At 47.0% G+C, this 22,940-nt stretch overlaps 1 protein-coding gene across 3 annotated transcripts in view; it reads left to right on the top strand.

Annotated features, from left to right (window-relative positions):
• The window catches only part of LOC138489062 (protein mono-ADP-ribosyltransferase PARP9-like), a 994,505-nt gene that overhangs the window by 290,783 nt on the left and 680,782 nt on the right, over positions 1-22,940 (top strand). For all 3 annotated transcript variants that reach the window (XM_069616626.1, XM_069616625.1, XM_069616624.1), the window contains exons 3-4: positions 12,307-12,537; positions 12,636-12,854. In XM_069616626.1, the coding sequence (XP_069472727.1) occupies positions 12,307-12,537; positions 12,636-12,854 (450 nt within the window). The remainder of the gene's footprint in view (positions 1-12,306; positions 12,538-12,635; positions 12,855-22,940) is intronic.

Genomic DNA, 22,940 nt, shown 5'->3' with positions numbered 1-22,940 from the left:
GCCCATTCCACCAGAGCGATCGCAGCTACCACGGCGTTCCTATCTGGTGTGCCCTTGCTGGACATCTGCAGGGCTGCTACGTGGAGGTCGACACACACCTTCACGAAATTCTACTGCGTCGATCGGGATTCCAGGGAGGAGTCGAGGGTCGGCCAAGCAGTGCTGTGCAACCTGTTCGCCTAAGGTGAGCCTGGTGAGGAGGTAAGAATTGCTTAATGTTGAGTTTTGGATGTAATGCTTAATGTTGAGCCTTTGCCACCTCCCGTGGTTGTTAATGTGTGTACTGCTATGTATTCTTTTATTCATGAGCATGTGAATCCATGCCAGACCCCATGCTGGAGAAGGAACAAGTTACTTACCTGTAACTGTTGTTCTCCAGCATGGGTCTGGCATGGATTCACATGGATTCACATGCGAACCCTCCCGCCTACCCCTCTGCGGCTCTTCACTTGGACATACTGTCACTTCACGTGCTACCAAATCTGAAGATGGCTGCCAGAGGCGGGGCTTAGGGAGATGGCAGTCATTGGTTGTGGTCAGTATGACGCAGAGATCAGTGATTGGTTACTACTACGAAAGACAGATCAGAAACGAAACTGATACTGATTTTTCTTTACCGAGGATTCCCAGCCTGACGACGGGGAATATTCATGAGCATGTGAATCCATGCCAGACCTATGCTGGAGAACAACAGTTACAGGTAAGTAACTTGTTCCTTTCACTTGAAGTCACCCCTTTAGTGATCCAGAGCCCCACAGTCCCAACAAGTGCCGGGAGTGCGGGGTACGGTACTGGAACCACCGGGAGCCTGCTTTGCAGCAGGGGGAACACTACTCTTATTCCCACCCAGAGATGACTTATCCCCACTAGATTTTGGGGTTTTAGGAGAGGAGGGTTTAGGTTTATTCGACTGTGACTACTTTTGGGACTCCTCAGCTTTCTGAGAGGCCCCCTTTTCTTTGTCCTTGTCCTTCCCACTGGAGTCCTTAGGGGACACCCGGTGGGAGACCCACTTGTCAGCCAACCTAGCCAGCTTAAAGGGGTCCAAAATGTTCTGGTCAGCAACATACTGACGCAGCTCTGGTGAACAGGCTTCTGAAAAATGCTCAAAAAACAACAGGTGGGACAATTCAACAAATGTTTTCACCTTGTAACCATCAATCCACCCCATCATATTCATGTGCGCATTACTCACCCAGTCAACCCAAGACACATTCTCTCTTTTCTTAAAATCCCTGAACCTTTTAAGGTATTGGGTAGGCGTCTTGCCAAACCTGGCAATCAAAGCAGATTTTATACACTCATACTGACCCCTTTCTTCCACACTCAGCTTCAGAATACAGTCATATCCAGTTTGAGGCACTCTGCTTAGCAAACAATTAGCCCAATCTCTTTTGTCAACATCATGAATTGCACAAGCCATTTCAAACGCTTCAATCCATTGGAGGATATCAGAACCCTCCGAAAACACACCAACCAAATCCTTCATAAATTTAGTTGCTGGGGACCTGACACTCTCACTGGGTTTCGCTGAAGTCTCCACTCGAGCTTTCTCTAGCTGGATTCTCTGACATTCAGTGTCCTTGTCTTTGAGTTCAAGATCCCTATTCTTGAGTTCAACTTGTTGCGCCTGCTCCTCTTTCTTAAGCTCAGCAGCTATTTCCAACTTGCGATATTCAAAGGCCAATTTCATCCTTAATAACTCAAGTTCCAAGGAATTGCTGGGGGTCGGAACAGAGGCAGCAGGAATGGCGGCATTCCCAGAAACAGATTCAGTAGAAACCCCAGGGGCAGAGTCCTCATTGGTTGCATTTCCCCCCTCATCAAGAGTTTCACCATCGTTCTTTTAGTCCACCAGGGCAGCTATCAGCTCAGCCCTAGACTTATCAACAAAGTCTAACTCCCTGGCTTCACAAGCACTCTGGAGAGCCTCTAAGCTCATCCGAGTCAATTTACCATTCGCAATAGACTCCATTGCTTGTAATGCAGTTATTTTGTACACACCCAAACCTTAATCTAATAAGGTGCGGATATTTTGTAAGTGGCACGGTTATACACTGAGTCTTAAAACCATAAGCATCCCACCGATGCCACCAGTGTAAAGACCGGTAGGGGGTGTCTGTACTTCCGCTCTCTATATGGTAGAGGAGAGGCACAGAAGACCCCAGCCAAGATTCTCTATAAGGTAGCAATGGACGAGCAATCAAGGCCTAGCTTCTCAGGAGGTGATGCAGGCTGGTTCTTAAGTACAGTGTAGTCCCCGAACCCCCACAAAGGAATGTCCACACACTGTATTACTGAAAACACAGTCTTTATATAATTAATATTCAAAGGTATGTACACGATCACAAGAACGCGCTTTGTACTCAGAAGTCAATAATGATAAATATATACAATTCTAAAGTGGTACCACCAATGTTATCAAATCTCATTAAAGTGCATCAACTGTACGGTTAAAATGTCACACAGATTAATAACGAGGAAACCAGCAATAGAGATAGGAAGGAACGCAAGATGGTTGAAACAGTAGGCAGAATACTGGCCCCGTACCCTAGACACAGTTCTGTGTGGAGATCCCCCCACCTGGGCAACCTGTAAAATAAAGATATATCGCACAAGCCCAGTCCATATGTTCAATAGTCTCACTTCTTCCTATTAAGGTTTTACCCCCCCATTGTACCTGGTGGAGTAGAGTCCTCCGATGATGCGCCGACCAATCCTTCTTGAGTGCCTCCCTTTCAAGCGGGAGCTACGGATCGTCGAGAGGTGTCGGGAACTTGGCGTTCTGTGTCGGGGAATCGACGGCCCTTCTTGAGTGCCCTCCCTTTAAGGCGGGAGTCACGGGTCGTCGAACGTCCGACGGTGAACAGGGTGAACTACGGCAGGGAAGTGGCAGCTTCGTTCCTAGCGGTGCTCGTCGACGACAGAGCGTTGGCGTCCTGCAAGGAAGAGGAGTGCGGGGCACCTCGGTGATGATAGTTCTGGACCGCAAAGAGATGATGAAGAACTGTGGCCCAGCAAGGGCGTCGAGTCGTCGGCGTCTCTGTGGTCTTTAGGTGGCGGGAAACCCACCAGTGGATGCTGCTCGGCACGTCGACGGTCAGGCCTTCTCCAGCGGGAGACAAGCGGGTGTCGATGCAGACGAGAGCGTCCGATGATCAATGGAAGTTCTTAGGCAAACAGGAGCATGGCGGCTCCGGTCGGCGACGGCGGTCGTCGACAGTGGCGGACAACAGTCCGAGTGCTTCTCCTTGGTGTTCCGCAGCAGTCCCCGTGTCGGGTCGAAGGTCTGTCTATCAGGGAGCGTTGGCAAAGATCAGCTGTGCACGATGATCCCTCGTAGCTCGGGAAGAGGTCGCCTTACCAGGTCCTCTCTGGGTCAGTCCTTGGAGGCACAGCAGCTTTCAGATTGTGAAGAAGAGCAACAGCAATTCTTCTCGTCCAGCAGGGCTTCAAGGTCAAGCGTCAGTTACTCCAGTTACTCGTCGTAGTGGACTTCAGCTTCTGAACACGATTCCTAGCAGTGAGAGGTCCCCAGATATACTATTGATCTCCCATTCATTCCGCTGGTTCACACTCAAGCATCCAATCATGACTACGGGCATTCATGCAGGCAGGCAGCCAATCAGGCACACAAGGTATTCAGGCTATTCACTTCTCTCCAGACACTCACAACAAGTTATGTGTATTGGGACAAGTACCTAGCCATTCAACACTCCAAGCTGCATTCATACCGGTTTCGGGCAGGGCTGTCTCAGTCATTGTGTCAACCACCAGATACTAGACACCCACAACACAGAATGCATATTCGTCACACACTCTATTCACCCAGGTCCCACCCACAGGAGGTACCCACAACATACATCACCAGGAAGGTTCCAGCTAGTCTGGCCGGCCTTCACAACAACACCATATATGGCATTTCCACCCAATAGCCAGTCAGGGGGAAGGGACAGAGTCAGGGCTTCCCAGGACTTTGGGAAAACAAGGTAATGGGTAATAGAAAGCAAGAGGCCACAGGGGCCATCTTGTTTTCCATCAGGAATCAACTGATCCCAATGGCAGGGCCGGGGTATCCCAAAATGGAGGATACTCCGCGCACCTGTCAAATTCAGCATGGAGCTGCCACCAGCCCATACCCTGCTCTGCGGGCCACCCACAGGTGCCCAAAAACATACACTAGGGGCACAGGGTTGTACCCCCACCCATGGGTGCCATAAGCGTATCCCACGGGTCCGTTCACCAAACCAAAAAGAGAGAGCTGCACCGCCAGGAGTCCCTTCTGAACTCCTGCGTGGAAAACACGACAGAACACACGATAAAAAGCAGTAAAGGACAAGGATACGGAGGCCCTGTCCCTCCGATGCATTTCCAGCATCACATCAGTATTCTGCCTATTGTTTCAACCATCTTGCGTTCCTTCCTATCTCTATTGCTGGTTTCCTCGTTATTAATCTGTGTGACATTTTAACCGTACAGTTGATGCACTTTAATGAGTTTGATAATATTAGTGGTACCACTTTAGAATTGTATATATTTATCATTATTGACTTCCGAGTACAAAGTGCGTTATTGTGATCGTGTACATATCTTTGAATATTAATTATATAAAGACCGTTTTCAGTAATACAGGTTGTGGACATTCCCTTGTGGAGGTTTGGGGACTACACTGTGCTTAAGAACCAGCCTGCATCACCTCCTGAGAAGCTAGGACTTGATTGCTCGTCCATTGCTACCTTATAGAGAATCTTGGCTGGGGTCTTCTGTGCCTCTCCTCTACCATATAGAGAGCAGAAGTACAGACACCCACTACCAGTCTTTACACCCCCCCACAATAACCGACTAGAAAAATAGACAGGCACTGAGTCGGTTCTTCAGAGAATTAGGGGTTATTGAAACTTGGCAATTCTTCCAAGGGGACAACAGAGAGTACACTCACTATTCAGCCATCCACCTTGAATACTCTAGAATAGACATGATCTTATATCCGCAACATTAGTCCCGCAAATAACGGAGGTAGAAATAGGAGTGGAATGTCACTGAGATCATGCCCAGTGTTGGTGGGTGTATAGACTGGGGGTAGAAGGGAGCAGGGCAAAACCGCCTTGGAGGTTAAATGAAATCCTCCTGAAGGACTTAGCACTAAGAGCTCATATGGAGGCTACCATCAACAACTACTTTAAAGAAAATGACAATGGGGAAACAGGCTGGGGGGTAATATGGGATGCAGGAAAGGCGGTGATCAGGGGAGAATTTATGTCACAGGCAGCGACATACTACAGGGAAAGAGCATTGGTGACAAACCAGCTGGAAAAGGAGGTGAAAGCTGCCAAAGCCCAACACAAAGCCCATTGTTCGAGAAAATCCCTAAGAGCGCTTCACAAAATCGGAGCCCAACTGGAGAACCATACGGCGGACTAGATTGCCCAGTCACTGATACAAACAAAACAATCCTATTATATCCATAGGGCCAAGGCAAATTCCTTGCTGCGAAATTGTGAAAACGGAAAGCTCATAACTATATAGCACAACTGGACGATGTCCATGGAAAAACCCCACACAGCGGAGCTCGACCAAAAAGAAATAATGAAGGGTTTTCATGAGGAACTTCTAAGTAGCAAGAACCCTGACCCGGGACGGAAACTCTCCTACATCAGCACGCTCCCGCTGCCCTAGATCGCGGAACAAGACAGAACTAGTCTTGGGAGCCTGTTCTCGGCACAAGAGGTCAGTGATGTAATTTCAGCACTACCAGCAAATAAGACACCAGGCCCAGATGGCTTTGGCAACGGTTATTACAAGACGTTCCACACTGAGTAGAGGGGAAGGGTATGCTCGATATGGAGAGGTCTATAACCATCCTGCCCTTGAACCCAGGAAAAGATCCCCACAATTGTGCAAGCTATCGTCCTATAGCATTTCTGAACACTGACGCAAAAATCTATGAGAAAATCCTAGCTACGTGCCTGATGAAAATCCTCCCGAACATAATACACAACGACCAAGCGGGGTTCATCACCGACCGGCACACCCAGGATAAATTCAGGAGTGTAGTTTACATCATAGACGCGGGGCGACGAACACAACAGAAGTTTGCAGTTGCTGCCCTGAAACTGATCTTGGAGCGCTTCGGCTGTGGCCCAGAATTCACCAAGATGGTCCTTGCCAATTACCAACATCCATCGACAAGTTTCAGGATCAACAAACAAAGTACGGAATTTGTGAAGATTAGAAGGGGCACGCGACAGGGGTGTCCACTCTCCTCCCTGATCTTCGAGATGGCAATGGAACCATGCGCAATGCAGTTCTGACAAGATGTTAGCGTTAAAGGAGCGACGATCGGTCAGGAGACCCACAAAATAGCACTGTACGCTGACGACATCATGCTCTTCATGGGAGACCTGAAAAATACGATGCCCAGAGCAATGGCCCTGCTAGGTCTCGGGATTCTCCATAAACTTCTCCAAATCAAAAGCTATGAACATCACGGCAAGGAGGGAAGTGACAGAGACGTTGGAGAGGACATTCCCGATGAGCTGGGTGGGGGAAACACTGGAATACTTAGGGATCCACCTTACTAGCGAATCACATAAGCTATATCAGGCAAACATAACTCTGCTGTGGAAACAGTTACAGGAAGACATGCTCAGATGGGAATCTCAGGAGCTGTCATGGTTCGCCCGCATCACAGCTGTCAAAATGACTATCCTCCCTCATCTTCTGTATGTAATAGGTTCAATACCGGTGCCTGTACCGCCAGCTAAGATCTGAGAGTTGCAAAACACGATATTTAAATTTATATGGCAAGGTAAGAAACCCAGGATTCAGAAACGATTTCTAATGCGACCCCCCGCTACTGGGCGGCCTGGGAGTTCCAGAAATGTACAGATATATCTTAGCAGCACAGCTAGCGCCAATGTTGAGATGGGCAAAACCTGAGAATCACAAAGGATGGTGTAGAATTGAACAATCAGCCTCGTCAACTCCCCTAATAACCCTGTTGAGCCTGAAAGAAGAAAACTGAGAGAGCGGGGATGCACTTCTGGAAACGGCGAAATGGTCACTGCAAAGCTGGGACAAAGCTCAGAAAAAGAAAGGCATCCCGAGCGGATTGGGCCCATACACGCTGTTGATGCACAACCCCGATTTCCCACTGGGTCTCCAACGAGAATATTGGGTGGGATGGTCGGGTGCCGAGACCCTGTGCTTGAGAGACATGTACAATGACGGTTCTCCATTACTCTTCACAGACTGTCAGCAGAAATTCAACATAGGAGAACACGAGCGCTATAGATATGCACAAATAAGGCACTGAATAACCCACCCAACAGTGAAAAGAGCAGGCACAAGAACACCATCAGGCCTAGAACTGACCCTGCAGGAGGGCCACACAGCAAAGGGGGTCACCAGACTCTACAGACTGCTCTCCAATGATCAATCGACTAACAGACTCCTATACAAAGTGAACTGGGAAAGAGACATGCAAGAGTCGCTAATGGAGGAGGAATGGAACCAAATATGGACATGTGCACACAGCACCTCCAAATGCACTACGATTAAGGAATCGGCTTACAAACTATGCCTTAGATGGTATATGTCCCGAACCGCATTCATAAAATCACAAAGTCATACTCGCCAAACTGCTGGAGGAACTGCGGTGAAAGGGGAGACCTATTCCACATGTGGTGGACTTGTCCTAAAGCAGTGGCTTACTGGAAGGAAATATTAAGCCACATAAAGACATTTCTGGAGTTGAATTGCTGATGTCCCCAAAAACAATTCTCTTAGGAGTCCCCATAGAAGGAAAAAATGCAATGTCAGGAGCGACAGCTACCCTCATCACTCACCTGTTATCAGCAGCAAGAATGACCCTTGCACAAAACTGGAAAATCGAAGCAGGCCCGACTTCAGCATGGTGGTGGATCAAGGTTTGGGGAGTAATGGCCATGGAGAAGATATGTGCACTTAGTACTGGAAAATATCTAAAATGCCTGTCTGTCTGGAACCCTTTCCATGAACTGGTGCGGGATAGAAAGGCCAAATCTTCAAACTTTGCCTTCTCCAAAACACACGTGTCATCTGAGGCCTACCAGACGTAAAGAATCTGGGTCTCAACCGTCCGGGAAAGAACTTATAACCGTTGAACTCTGTTTTGCAAAGTAGTGGTTAAAGCTGAGGAGGGGGGTGGGGTTGGGGGATTGGTGAGAATGGGAGAGGGGAACATTTTAAAACCCTCGAAGGCATAGGAAATTTCAACGAACTGAATGGTACGAACACAAGAAAGATACAGAACTTATTCAATAACTGATTGAAAGTGTTATGTCGTATTTACGTTTATGCCTTCGAACCAAAAATAAAGTTGGTTTAAAAAAAATGTATACATCCTTTTCTTAAATTTGATCCGTTCCTCCACTGCCAGAAAAATGAGTGATCGGCGCAGCCCTGATATAGGTGTTGCCGTCCCTACTCTAAACACCACTCTAACCGCTGCATTCTGTTCCTTTTGAAGTCGATGTATCTGTTACAGTAGTCCAGCTTAGAATTAATTGGTGCTCCTACCACTGTAGCATGATCCTGTTTAGGAACATAGGGGAGTGCCTGACGGAACAGCCGTAAGTTGTAAAAAAAACAGCCTGAACTTTGGCCGTAACCTGACCTTCACATCCCAGGACACTCTGCAATATGCATGATAGGTTTTTAATTCTGGGATGTTTTCAATTTTTTTGTTGAATCAGTGAAGGTCTTTTGATCTCCCAGTTAAAGTTTTAGCCTTTTATAACAAATTCTCCATATTGAGGGTCACAATGAGACAATTTTAGCCTTGTTATTAACTTGAGTGGCTTCATTTTATTTTTTTGGGAGAAACATTAATACGAGACTGTGAAACCACAAGTTTTGAGGGCAGAGATATTGATTTTCTTGCACCAGCACCACTTAATCTCCCTAAAGGGAATTAATATCCTACCAAACTACAATTTGATTATTCAAAGCAGGGCGATAATGGGCCACAGAACGGAATTCCTGACCTGCCATTTTGTCAATGATACCCAAACTTCTATCCAAAAGCATGCGCTCTTCAATTTTAGTTGCCTTTATAAATACGAATAACTTCATAATTTCGGGCACTATGGTATCCATATGTGAGGCACATTAGAACATCTGCTGCAAGATAGTTATCTATGATTGTCTATGATGTGGTATAGAGTGCAGTCGGGTAGTCCTCATATGGAGAGGTGAGAATTTTCACTCTATCTCTTGTGGGAGTCTCTGGCACAGAAGAAGGGCAACCTTCTTCATTTCCTCATTATTCGTTTTACGGTGGCTTTGAATTAACAGTGAGATCGGATCCTTTATCTCTGCAGTAAACTCTGGAATTGTTGCATATTCATTTGGGTAAGGCTGTTCATTCCTTATTATCTTATAGGTAATGTTTTTGCTTTTATGTTACGAGCCATAATTGGTGTGGCTCTGACGCTGGCTTAGTTGTCTAACTGCCTCCTTCCTTTAATCTGTGAAGGTTGCTGGCATTTCGCAAGGTTTAAAGTGACATTTCCATCTCTGTACAGTAATCTCCACTCTGCAATGCCTAAGTGTTGGCAGAGAAAAGAGCATTTGTCTGGATGGGACTTGTTTTCATATCGCTGGCCATTAAAGGATTACAGATGCTTCTATTATTTCAGGAAATATGTGCAAGGATTGTTCAAGCATATGTTTTACAGCAGGTCACAAATTTGAGATGACCACTTTCCAATGGCGAGTGGGAATTTACTCTTGGCGAGTAAGGAATGGTGTGTGTTCTGTGCTTGTGGATAACTGGTGTTCGTGCCAGTGGACAAGTGTTTTTTGTTATTCCTCAAGGCATAAATTTGTTTTAAAAAATTGATTAGCAGAGTTTGCTAATTAAAATGTTCTTGATTAGCAAACCATCCCAATTGATTAACAATGTTGTACCAATATTTTTAATGTCAACAGATGTTATTTGGATCTAAAACGTAAAATGTGCCTCGATATAGCATTTTTGTCTACCGCTGAAGTAAGACATTAGTGAGATGAGTCAGGCCTGGCAAATTCTTTAAAATTCTGCTAGACTGCAGATTGGGTAACTTCGTTTACCTACTCGACCTAAGAGAAATGCACCTGATAGATGGCAACGTATGACAAAAAATGTAAATCGACTTACTGTAAAATGGTGCACCTCACCACAAACCCACTTTGTTTGGCACAATGCTGCCAACCCAAAGACCAGCTATTCACAGTGAAACTTTTATTTAACATTTACTGCAAACAAAGTAAATGTTAAATAAAAGTTTCAAACATCCCCAGCAAATGGTACTCGCCCTTCATAAAATCTACTTGAGTGGGCTGGTAGAATTTGCAAGCCCTGGATGAGTGTCTGTAAAATGTAAAAGGTTAGCTGCATGAATGGACACAAATGAATACATATATATGATAAAAAGCCTCTGGAAACAGTTTGGCCAGCACTCTAATGCAGGTGCAAATATATAATGCAATCATAATCATAGAACAAAGCGAGCTCTGGAGGCTAACTACAGTGTATGGTATTGCGAAAGATCTGTAGATGTACAAGCTGGATGAAACTATTGATGACTACTTTGTGTAAAGATCTAGTTAGTTTTGTGTATTCATTATGTAAGAGGAAATAAAGTAAGAGAATAAGCAGAGTGGATGGCTTGCAGGCAGAGAACTGAGAAAAGTAGGTTGAATATTGCAGTTTTCGGCCATCTCACTTATAGGGTAGCTGGTATAAAGCAACAGGGTGATGAGATAGAATGTCAGTGAGTATGGGATCAGCTCATGGGTTGAGCACCAGTTGCATAGACGTATGCAACAAGCATGCCACAGACCTAGGTTCACCACCAAAGCATCTGGCCGTGTGATCATGTACATTTTCAATAGTGTTCATTCGTCAATGTGATGCATCTTCCCCAATTAAATGAAATGTAGTTGAAACTATGAGATTTAGATGCACTAACCTAAATTTTACTTTAAAGCTTGGAGACAAAACAGTGCTACAGTAGCAATACTGTAATTATGCATTATGTAAGAACTTACATTTTTAGGAATAGAATTACATGACTGTTAAAAAAAAAAAACATCTTTACACGTACTGTTGTTTGCCAGACAGGATGTAGTTAGCTTATTTAAAGGATCATCCCAATTATATCTAGTTAACAATTATTTGAAAAAGAAAACACAATCGTACCTAGCACTCCCACACAGGCCTTTGCCACATAAGATTGGAGGAGAGGTTACTGCTGCACTCTCTCTCTCTCCATTAGCCCCTTTCACCTTGCAGAGAAAATAGGGTGGAGACAGACGAGGGCAAAAGAAGAATGCAGGATGAACTGTTCTTTCATGGAGCAGGGTAATTTAAATAGATAGCTTTGCTACACAAGTGTCAATTTAAATAGCAAACCTACATAATTGCATAGTAAATTTCTATGCAACACTGCTTCTTTTATGCCTTGTTCCTAGCTAGTAGATTGCAACTTATAATGTTCTCCACGGTTTGAGTTCCTCTGCCTTCTGAGGGACAGGTGGTGGGGGATGCACTGGGGGGTGACTTACTGGGGGGGCACTTACTGAGAAGGTTATATCGATGACTAGGATCTTGTGGAGCTTCTACTTAGGACTTCCCCTCAACTTCACGCATTACATCACATGCTTCTCAGAATGTAGTAGGTGTAGTAGGGTGACCATTGTGCATGTGAGTGCTTCATTCTGCCTATTTATCAGATTGGCAGGATATCTCTGCAATTGACAAGAGCGCAGAGCTAGAGCTTGTTAAATCTTCATCTGCATAGGACTGGGGCGAGGAAGTTTGTAAAGGGAAGTAATGCTCAGATTACTTACCAGTAACAGTCATGAGTCCTTATTTTACTCTTCCCAGTCCTCAACCCTCCCACCATTTCTATAATTTCTGTTGTGAGACTTTGAAATCAGTGTTGGCATGTAACAGGCAATAAATATGTGGTGTGGAGGATTATCCCCATACGCCCAAGGTAAAACGAGCTAGTTTAAATAAATTACATTTTAAAATTAACCACCGGGTAGCAGTGGTTTGACTTGTGGTTGGCACCCCTCAATTATAGGGCACTGTGATGAGGAAAAATGGACTCAGGGTAATAAACATTCCCAGTAAGTAATCCGGGATTTGTAACGCCAGCTTTAAGATGGTTCCTGTACCATAATTGCAATCTAAGGGGAGACTGCTTAATGGTTATATGCACAATAGTTGCCAATGTAAGCATTTCAAGTACAGCCGAGTTGTTTTCTTTTTTGCAGGTTTCTGTTATTGTTAATTCTGTAGATGAATCCCTAGATCTGAGCAGAGGTCTTATTTCAAAGGCAATTCTAAGTAAAGCAGGCCCGAGAATACAGGAAGAGATATTGGAAAAGCGAACAAAACGTGAGCCACGGGCTTCTCAAATACTGAAGACTAAAGGATACAAGTTGCCTTGTGATTATGTATACCATACAACATTACCTTTGGCAGAGCGGCCAGACTCGGAAAAGGTAAAAACATGTTTTCCTGACTAGATTAAACTGCATTTAATTTTTACACAAATGGACTGAAAATCGTTACATAAAATGTGTTTTTTTTTTCTCTAAAGGTTTTAAAGGCACTTGTTTCAGACTGCTTGGAAAACGCACGCAAACAGAGTTTCCCTCAAATTTGTTTCCCTGCTATAGGAACGGGAAATTTAGGTTTTTCAAAACAAAAAGTGGCACGGCTCATGGTTCGTGAAGTAATACATTTCGCAGAACAGCATCCACAAATAAAAATGGGTGTTCATTTTGTCATCTATCCGACGGACTCTGAAAGCTTAAAGGTATGTTTTTCTAACTTATATTTTTAATCACAGGAAGTACAAATGTATAGGTAGTAACGCACATTATCCTTGAATGAAAAGTTAAATGCGAAGTACTTTTTCAACACACATCGTTTATTCATGTGTAGACTGAAATAAGATTTAATCTTAGTGAAAATGGAGTATTCAATTCACAACTACTGAATCTGTAGAATGAACATACTGCAGACATATTACAGCTTAGAAAAGTAAAAAGGATGGGTGGGAATGCCCGAGCCAGATCTTCACTGCTGTAAATTCCACCCGGTGACCTAACATTCCACAATTTGTAATTCATCTGTGCTATTACAGAAGGGACACGCCAAATGTAAATCGCACCTACACCAAAAGGTTGGCCACAATTTCTCTCCACTGAAACAAAAGCAAATCAATAAATCTTTTGTTGCAGTTAGATTTCATCAGTAAAAAAATGCAGTTTGAGTACCACTGCATAGGCACAGGGAGCTCGGTGACTTGTTTGTGAGTAACACATTTTTGGTAATGTAATTTAAAGTAGAGTTGATAAAAGCAATATATGCCATTAAACTGCTGCTTAAGCTCACTAGTCCAGTGCTTTGGTGCCAGTGGTCCCCAAAATAGCACTGTGATTGTTAGTGCAGAGTATTCAAAGTTTGTCTAAGGTTCCTATGTTAACCTGTGTGGCGAATTATTGCTAAGAATGGTCTTAAAGGAAGGGTGCACTCACATGTTTAAATCAACCAATCGTAATGACTTCCGCATCTCACCATATATCGATGTATTTCATTTTTTATGTTGGTTTTTTTTTAACCTCTTTTGATTGGTTTTTAATATAATACATAGTGCTATTTAACAAGGGTGAAGACCACATTCTGTAACATCATCAATGTTAGCTCAATCAACAGGTTGCTTTCGCACTCAGTAATTCAGTGCCCACACAAGCCATCCTGGACAGTAAGGCCAAGTACCTTCCCCTCCCTGTGCATCTGAATGTCCCTCAATACCAGTTCCATAGCAGTGTGCCACACCAAGTCAGTATAGTACAATTCTGTTTGCACTGAGTTAGTCCCTACAGGTCCCGTTCAGTGTATGGGTGTTGAGATGGATTTCTAGAATCTGACCTGGTGGACAGATTTTAGAAGGCCACCCTAGTTATGAGGAACAGGGAGTTTTGAGGGGTTAGCCAAAACCCATTCAGAGGAGGTGGATGAGCACTCAAGGCTTAGTCTCAGGAGAGTGCGAAGGAGGTCACGGGCCTTCAATGATTCCACACAGTATGACACACATTAATTCAATTTAGACAGTTATAAAAATGCAGTTATTTATATTATTTATTTTTATTAATAATGTGATACAATTTATAATTAAACTTTACACAGGTTTACAAATTATTTTGAATGCATAAACATTAATATTTCAAATATCAAAGCAAATTATATATAATTTATATATATTAGGCTTTATGAACACACTGGAAAATCAATCTAACAGGTAGTGTTATCACACAACACTCTAGACTACAAATATATACAATCACCATAGTTTCACTTCAATTACATGAGCTAACTTAAGCAAGCAAAGCAGGTACGCCACTTAGATGCAGTAAATTATGGGAACCAATCACAAGAACAATTTCCTCACTTGAGAAGTCTAAACCCTAAAATGAATGGGGCTTTATGCCCAAAAGTCAGAGTTTCTCACTTTTATGAGTACTTTTAGAAAGGATGCAATGGGTTTGTGGTGGTGATTAGTTTCAAACGATTTCTAAGTTTTTCAACAATTTACCAGAGAAAAGGTAAGTGTTTTACTCTCTTCCAGACCCAAGACTAACCCAGGGGCAGGATACCCAGCCTAGGTTCGAAGACCAGAGGTGACTGGAGGGGAGACAGGAGACAAAGGGACTTGTCCCCAATGGTATCCTATGGAGCACAGGGTGGGACAGGCACATTGATGCTTATTTACCCCCTGACTCACATTTTCCCAGATGTCTCTGTGGATTGTCTGGGGGCTTGATCTTCTGCTGTTGGTTCCAGTCACAAGTGTGCAAGAGTTGCGGGTTTGAGTATTCTTCCGGTCATCTGGTGCTGCAAGATGCAACCCCTGTACGTGAAGGAATGCAGAATCCAACAATGCAGGCCTCCTTTGGACACTTCACTGGATGGAGGAAAGCGAGTTCCAGCGACGATCACCCAGGCGACGACTGGCGTACTTCCAGTCACAGTTATAGCAGCTGCTCTGGGACGGGTTCCCTGCAAGGTGGGAAGCTGGAATTCGGGGAGGAGGCGACTTGTGGCACAAGCTGGCGGCCACCATATTTCTAGACATGATCGCGGATCAGCAACCTTTCTGGCGAGGTAGCCCATGAGAGAGCTGGTCAGTCCACCGGGCAGTCCAGGGACACATCCGAAGGCTCTGAAGGGGTGGATCCTGAAGAAGATTTTGAAACTAGTTGGTCCTACTAGACCAATGGCTGAAGCACTGCTTAGGGTCTTCGGAGATCAGGCAGAGGAGCAGGGCTTCACCAAGTTGGACATAGGAATGGATGCTGGACCACTTCAGGAGTCGTCTTCGGCTCGTTGAGGGATTCTTGGCTCCAACATAGATCTTAAGAAATGGCTGCAGCAATCCTCCTTTTATCCAAGATTCAAGCTGGAAGCAGCACCAAGCCCAGCAATGGTAAGTATCTGCAACATTGAAACAGCTAGTACTTGTCCAATCGGGGACAACTACGGGTTTCACATCTGCCCCACACAGACTTTCTGGCACCAGGGATGTGGACTGGAACTAGACCGTTCCAGCCCTCTTCCTCCACACACACACGCACACGCACATTCACACACACATGCTTTCCCGGGCAAGTTCAGGACCTTTTTAAGAAATTGCCTTGCCTGGCAAGGCAGGAAGAAGGTCCAACAACAATTTGGCCAAAGAACACACGAAAATCTCTTGGTACTAGCCACGTTTAGTAGCCATATGCGGTGAGCGTGAATGTGCACACCAAAAAGAATGCAAAAATTGTAAAAATGTAACTGCTGCCACCGACCTGTCTTTAGGCACATATTAAAGTAACCAAAAATCCCTTGTGTAAAAAACTAGGGTGATACAAACGTATCCCCATTGCACTGCACCGTAAGGTGCTTTGTGCATTGTTAAAAATTACAGGAATTCAAAAGGGAAACAAAGGTTCCCAGCACTGATAGTCTGAAGGACGGATCAATTTCCTCATAACAATAAGCAAAAGACAAGCGAAGTGAAGTTGAAGTGTTTCAAAAGTCAGGTCAGGATTAAAAACATAGTCACGGTTCCATATAAAACTATGAGGGGAAAGTTGCAAAAAGAAAATCTTTCCTAACAATGGGTATAGTAGATCCTTTAGTAACCACTAATTCGCAGAGAAAGCCTCAACCCGCACTCACACCATCCTATAATCCATTCCTCTATTTGTCCGTGAGCCAATGTAGTCAATTCTCAGATCATCTGTTTTGTAGTCCCAGGGGTTTCTAAAGGCCAAGCCAGCAATCTACAGCGTCCTCAAGTCCGAGTGTGCCTGCAACATGCCCACAGATTTCATATCGGACACTATATCAGTGAACACCATCCTCAGTGGTTCTTGAGGCAATGGTTACCTCTATTTTTGCCTTGAACCATTTGCTAACATCTCTCGGGCAACTAGCAAATTTAGGCCCACCTGGGGACATCCATGCCACCTCTATTGTAGTGAGAATCAATCCTAAAAGGATTAGGCATTTCCCGCGTCTTATCAACTTCTCCTGCTACTCATTCCGCCGCCTCTCTGGCACCCTCCTCTTCCTCCTCTGCCCACCCTCAGGCTCCTCTACCACCTCCGAAGGGCATACCTCAAGCCTATAACCCTCCAAAGAAGTCTTTCAAATGTGGCAACCTGCTTTATGTCGCTACTCCCAACCCTTGTTCTGCTGTCAAACACTCCTCTGACATCTGTCACCTCCTTGAAGAACTCGACCTTGATGTTTTTGCTCTCACCGAGACATTGTTCACGGCCTGTTCTGTCAAGAGTTTTGACACTCGCCTCACAGAGGGCTACAAGATCCTCTCCGAATCCAGAACCAACCATCCTGGAGGTGGAGTAGCGCTGATTTTTCCAGAATGGGTCCCTACCTCTTGTATTTGTAATTATTATGTATATATAGCGCTTTATGCCAAAGCGCTTTACATTATAACAACAAGAATACATAGAAGATGATAACAATAGAAGCAAATTACAAAACATGAATCAAACCAGTAAAACCGTATGTAGAACAATTTACATATGATGATAAACGATAAAAAGAGGGGGGTGAAGAAAGGGGAGAGATGAGGGAGACAGGATGGGGCATGGAATGAAAATGCAAGTGAAGGGGAGGAAGTGTAAGAGTATATGGAGCAGGTAGGGAGAGATAAGTAGGGGAATACATGATGGGAGTGAGAGAGAGGTGAAAGGAGGGGATAAGGGGTGTCAGGGTGGCGACATCCCATCTTTCATCCCTACGCAGGCCTACACCTCCTTTGGATGCCTGGCCTGCAGGCTCTCTATCTGTCCTGGCCTCTCTCTAACTGTGGCCATCATCTACAGGCCACCTGGCCAGGTCGCTCTCTTCCCCTCTGAATGGGCTGACCTCTCATCTTCTCTCCTTGCATCTACTGTTCAACTTCTATGGAGACCTCAACATCCATCTGGATGTACTCTTACGTCCTGTCCCCTTTCCTCCATACTACATGGGGCGTCCCTTCCAAGGGACGGGAGACGGAACCTTTTTCACGAGAAAAAACCATCGTCCCCTTTAAATTTAGAGGTGCGCGGGGGTGCGGTCCTGGGAACATGCGCTGCCCTGACTCCACCCTCCTGCACCACACCTCATTCCCCTTTTGCGCGTCGACAGGAATGGGCAGAATTCACCAGCGCTCCTGGGTTTGGCTTTGGGCCTGTAATTCTACACGCAGATACTTCTTCTTCTTCTGTCATTTTTCTCTTTTTATCATACAGGTACTCGGTCCTCAGGCGTCATGCTCCTCCCCGGCGCATGTCGACATCCACAGGGTTCAGCAGGTGTCCTTCCTGCAACAGGCTCTTTCCAACTTCAGACCCCCACGCCCTCTGCCTACGGTGCTTTGGGCCCAGACCACGGTTGGCAAGCTTGTACTGTGGCAACGCCCTCTCGTCAAGGTCTCTGAAGAACAGACTAGTCAGGTGGAGGGAGCTCTTCCAGAGATCACCTCCTGAGGACCTAAAGAACTTCGTCTAACATCGATCCAGGCCCAAGGTAGAACCTCCCTTCTCCATCGCATCCCGCAAGGGAGATTCCTTCCCAAGGACTCGCCTGCTCGGGAGAGCCCGTTCAGGTTCCTGTACCAGCATGTGCACCAAGACTACATTAGCTACCGGCCTACAGGCCGAGGGATCCTTGGTTCCTCCTGGTGACAGTGTTGAGGGACCTGAAGTTTCTTTTACCGGGTCTACACCCGAGGGGCCACAGCCTAGTACCGGCAATATGTCAGAGGGGGCGCCTAAACGCAGCTCTATCGGCCTCCTGGCTGAGGGTGTAACATCTAGCAGGATAGGCCTCATGATCCACACTCGAGTCCTGGATGAGGCTGGGCCCAGTGAGCCGTGCAACACGATGCAGGCATGTGGAAGGCAGCTTGACAAGATGACTGCGGTGCCAGACATTAGCACCCGTTCGACGCTGCACCAGGAGAGGGAGCAGGTCGAGGAACGAGTGTCAAGGTGGGACTGGTGTCAACCAGGTACGTGGCCTACAGCCTATCCTACATTTGCGCTGGGCAGGTTCCCGCTGGGTCCATAATGGCAGGGTATTCAGCGGCTCCAGCAGCCTCCCACTACCCCATCAATATCACCTACTATCCCTCCAGCCGGTGAGGACATGTTCTTTGAAAGGTTCCTTGGGCTCATGAAATCTCGTCGGATGGGGGTCATCTTCAGGGATGCCATCAGGGACGTGCGCCCTCCAATCCTTCCCGCGCCGCTGGCCCCTCCGCCGGCGCCTCTGGCCCCAGCACATCCTCTGCCACCTGCTCTGGCCCCCCAACCGATTCTGCAGACAGTTCTGTACCAGGCTCCAGTCACCGTACCTCAGCGTCCGGCTCCCATCACTCCTCCACTGGTACTCGATCCTCCGGACCCCCAGGTGGACACGGACGAGGAGGAGGACCCTGACACGACATCGTCAGCCAAGGCCTTCCACAAACGTCTTGCAGGGCTGGCAGAGTACCTGGGCCTTCCTCACCTTGAGGTCAAGCAACCAGCAGAGGGGTCCTCGCAAAAGTCCTCACGCAACCCCCCCTCTGCTAAAACGGGAATCCCGATGCGGACTGATGTCTCCTTGGCCAAAAAGGGTTGGCTCAAACCCCACTCTATCCAGCCGGTCAATCGACACCTGGACGCCAAGTACAGGTAGATGGAGGGGGGGATACACTCCTGCTATCGGTCCATCCTCAGCCACACTCCTCCGTGATCGCCGCGGCATTACTATACTCCAAGCCTCAGTCGTCCTCAGCCTCTTCCTCTGTGGCGCTGCTAGGCAAGGACGAGAAGATCTTGGAGGCATACAGGAAGAAGCTGTATTGTAACATGTCCTTGCAGCTTCGTCAGGCCAAAGCCGATGCCATGCTGGCTGCCGCTAATCAGAGGTTATGGTGGGAAATTGCAGATTTCCTCCCAGAGCCTCCTATGCAGAGCCAATCACGTTTCAAGGCGGGACTGGCTGAGGCCAAGCTGGTGGCGCAGGACATCATGGAGTCCACTGTGGCCCACATTGCCACCTCTGGCCGTGCCATCTTCATCGCCACGGACATGAGAAGAACAGCCTGGCTCCGTGCTACAAAATTTTACCCAGATGTCCAGGAACGCATATTAGACCTGCCGTTCGAGGTGGGTGACCTCTTCCACTCCACCACGGACGAGGAGCTGGACAAAAAGAAAAACAGCTCACAAACGGCCAAGTCTTTATCCATCCTGACAAAGACCACGGCCAAATCGTACACGCAGTCACAGCAGCACTCCGACAAGTGGCGTACATACAGAGGGTTCCGCGGCTTCCAAGTACCGAGGTCCAGGCAGCCGGACCGCTCGCCGACTCAACATCGGTGCAAGCAACAAAAAGGGGGGGGGAGTAAGGGCTTAGTCCAGTCCCCCTCCTCCGCAGCAGCCTCAGAGGGAAAGAAGGCATTACACGCCCCTCCGGGTCCACGTGTCTCCAGTGGGGGGCAGGCTTACTCTCCATGCACATTTCAGGGGCCAGAATTTCGCGGACCCCTGGATCCTCTCTACAGTATCCACAGGGTACCGCCTACCCATCCCAGCCTCTCCTCCCTCGTCCCCTCCACTCCCTCAAGTTGGGACAGCAACTCTTTTGGCGGATATCCGGCCGCTCGTCGAGAGCCAGGCAGTGGAGGAAATCCCAGCCTCCCAGCGAGGCTTGGGCTTTTACTCCAGGATTTTCGCCATTCTGAAAAAGAACCAGGCGGACATGAGAGTTGTGTTGGACCTTTCCACCCTCAACCTCTCCCTACCTCTACAAAAATTCAAGATGGTTACGCCATCTTTTATAGCAGAGACATTGTGCAAGGGAGACTTGATGTACTCCCTTGATCTGAAGGAGACGTACTCACACACCCCGATTTGGAAGCCCCATCGTTCCTTTCTACGATTCAGGATCATGGGCTTCCATTTCCAATACAAGGTGCTTCCTTTTGGCCTCAAGTCAGCCCTCAGGGTCTTTACCAGACTCATGAATACAGTGGCTGCCTTCCTCAGGGCCTACACATTTACCCATAGCTCGACTGCTGGCTCGTCAGGGCTACATCTCCGGAAGCAGTGCACCACACTTCCCATGCTCTTAAGAACACACTGCACGATCTGGGCTTTCCACTCAATCTCAAGAAGTCGCAGCTGCAGCCCACGCAGACTCTGACCTTCTTGGGACTCATATGGGACACGTGCTCCGAGAAGGTTTTTCTATCGGAGGACAAGATCACAACTATCAAGAGGGCCAAAACTCACTTCCTCAGCTGAGAAGTGACTTCGCCCTGCTGGTACCAGCACCTCCTGGGTCTCTTGGCAGCATTAGCCGTCCCCCACATGAGACTCCAGATGAGTAGGATTCAGCTGCACTTCGCGGCATCATGGAACTAGGAGCGGGGCTCTCAATCCGAGAGGATCAACGTTCCGCCATCTCTTCACCCGGACCTCACATGGTGGTCCATGGATTTCAACCTATGGATTGGCAAGCCCTTCCACCCCGCAGGTCACCATCACCACAGACTCCTCTCTTGAGGTATGGGGAGCCACCCTCGACAATCACTCTGTCCATGGCATCTGGACCCGGCAGGAGCAGGGGTACCGCATCAACTGGTTAGAACTGAATGCTGTCTGGCTAGGGCAGGGTTGTCCTCATCCAGACAGACAACTCGACCATCATGTACTACGTCAACGAGCAGGGAGGCACCAGCGCCCCCCCCCGCTGTGCCGACTGGCAATCAGCATGTGGGAATGGGCCCCTTTGACAACAACATGTACCGCACGGCAGTCCACCTTCTGGGGGAGTCCAACCTGGAGGCGGACAGGCTCAGCAGGTTGGGAGCAGACAATTACGAGTGACAGCTAAACAACCTCGCTCTTCAGGAGATCTTCAGCAGATGGGGTTACCCCCAGGTGAACCTTTTTGCCACCTGGCACAACAAGAAGTGCCCTCAGTTCTCCTCCTGGCAGGGACATGGCCCGGCTCCATGGGCGACTGTTAGTCAGAATCCTGTGCAGTGCCCTTAGGGACCACTACACACAATTAAGACTACAGGTGGTGATACAAGTTTTACCTTTGGTACAAGCCTGTACTACTATGTCATAGTGGTAGCAGTGGTGGAGCAGCCAGGCTTATCTCAAGAGTATATGAGCAGTAGCAGAGATTACACCAAGGGACCACAATTACTGTGACTCAAGCAAACACTGACTCAAGGTTTCAGGTAGAAAAATATAAGTACATTTATTTTTAAACCATTCGTTATAAACACAACACTTCTATTAAACTTCAATAAAAACCACACGTTAAATATACTGCAACTAACCAATTCACTTTGTACAGTAAGTCTCAATGTAAGTACCCTGTGTTGGAATGAACCGGTGTTAGGCACAAAAACACGTTACCGCGGATACGATTGCGATCACTTTTTGACAGTTCGGTCTACTAAACAAACGCGTATCCAGGACATGAAATGCTACCGGGGCAAAAACACACTTAGCACCTGAGATACCCAGAGGGAGTTGGAGGCAAAAATCACAGGCAATATTTTGGTTATGCAGGCAGAATCAAGAAACGCTCAGAGACAGGAGTTCAAAAGTCAAAGGGCCGGAGCCAGGGTCGGAAGACACCAGGGCCAGTTGCCGAAGATCACACGGTCTAACATTTCACGATTCAACAGAGCCAAAAGTACTTTTCTGGGGGACAGAAGTCGCCTCAGAAATGGAGTCGAGGGAAGTCTCATAGACAACCCTGTGCCACGGCACTGAAGGTGCTGTGTGACACACACAAAGAAGGGGGCTATTGAAGTGGTGTACTTCAGAGTCCACAATCACAAAAACAGAGGGAAACACATAGCAAAACACAGGTAAGAGTGGGGGAAAAGCTCTCGCTCTTACCAGGTGGAACAAAATAAACTCCAGAAGTCCAGCAAAGCTGCTGGGGGACTCACTAGGTGAGGGAAATTAGCCAAAAATGAGAATTCTCCCTAACAGCGATGCATTTAGCTGATTCACAGAGTAATTTGCAAGATCCAGGAGTCTCGCAAGCTCAACATCATTCTAAAAGCTCCATGGTGGCCAACCAGGCCATGGTTCTCGGAGCTGCTCAGCCTCTCAGAGTTGCCGCTGATTCACCTTCCGACGGTCCCAGCACATCTTCTGGCGTAACAGGGGGGCAGGGTCATCTACCCTGCACCACAGAAGCTGGCCCTCACAGCGTGGTTCCTGAGCAGGTAACGCTTAGGCACCCCAGCCTCTCCCAGGCTAATCTGGAGATCATACAGGGCGCAAGGAGCCAGGCTACCAGGGCCCAGTAT

Source organism: Ambystoma mexicanum, chromosome 9 (assembly GCF_040938575.1).
Source record: "Ambystoma mexicanum isolate Mex_15411 chromosome 9, UKY_AmexF1_1, whole genome shotgun sequence".
NCBI lineage: Eukaryota > Metazoa > Chordata > Amphibia > Caudata > Ambystomatidae > Ambystoma > Ambystoma mexicanum.
The sequence above is the reverse complement of the archived record's forward strand: the minus strand, read 5'-3'. Positions and strand labels throughout refer to the sequence as shown.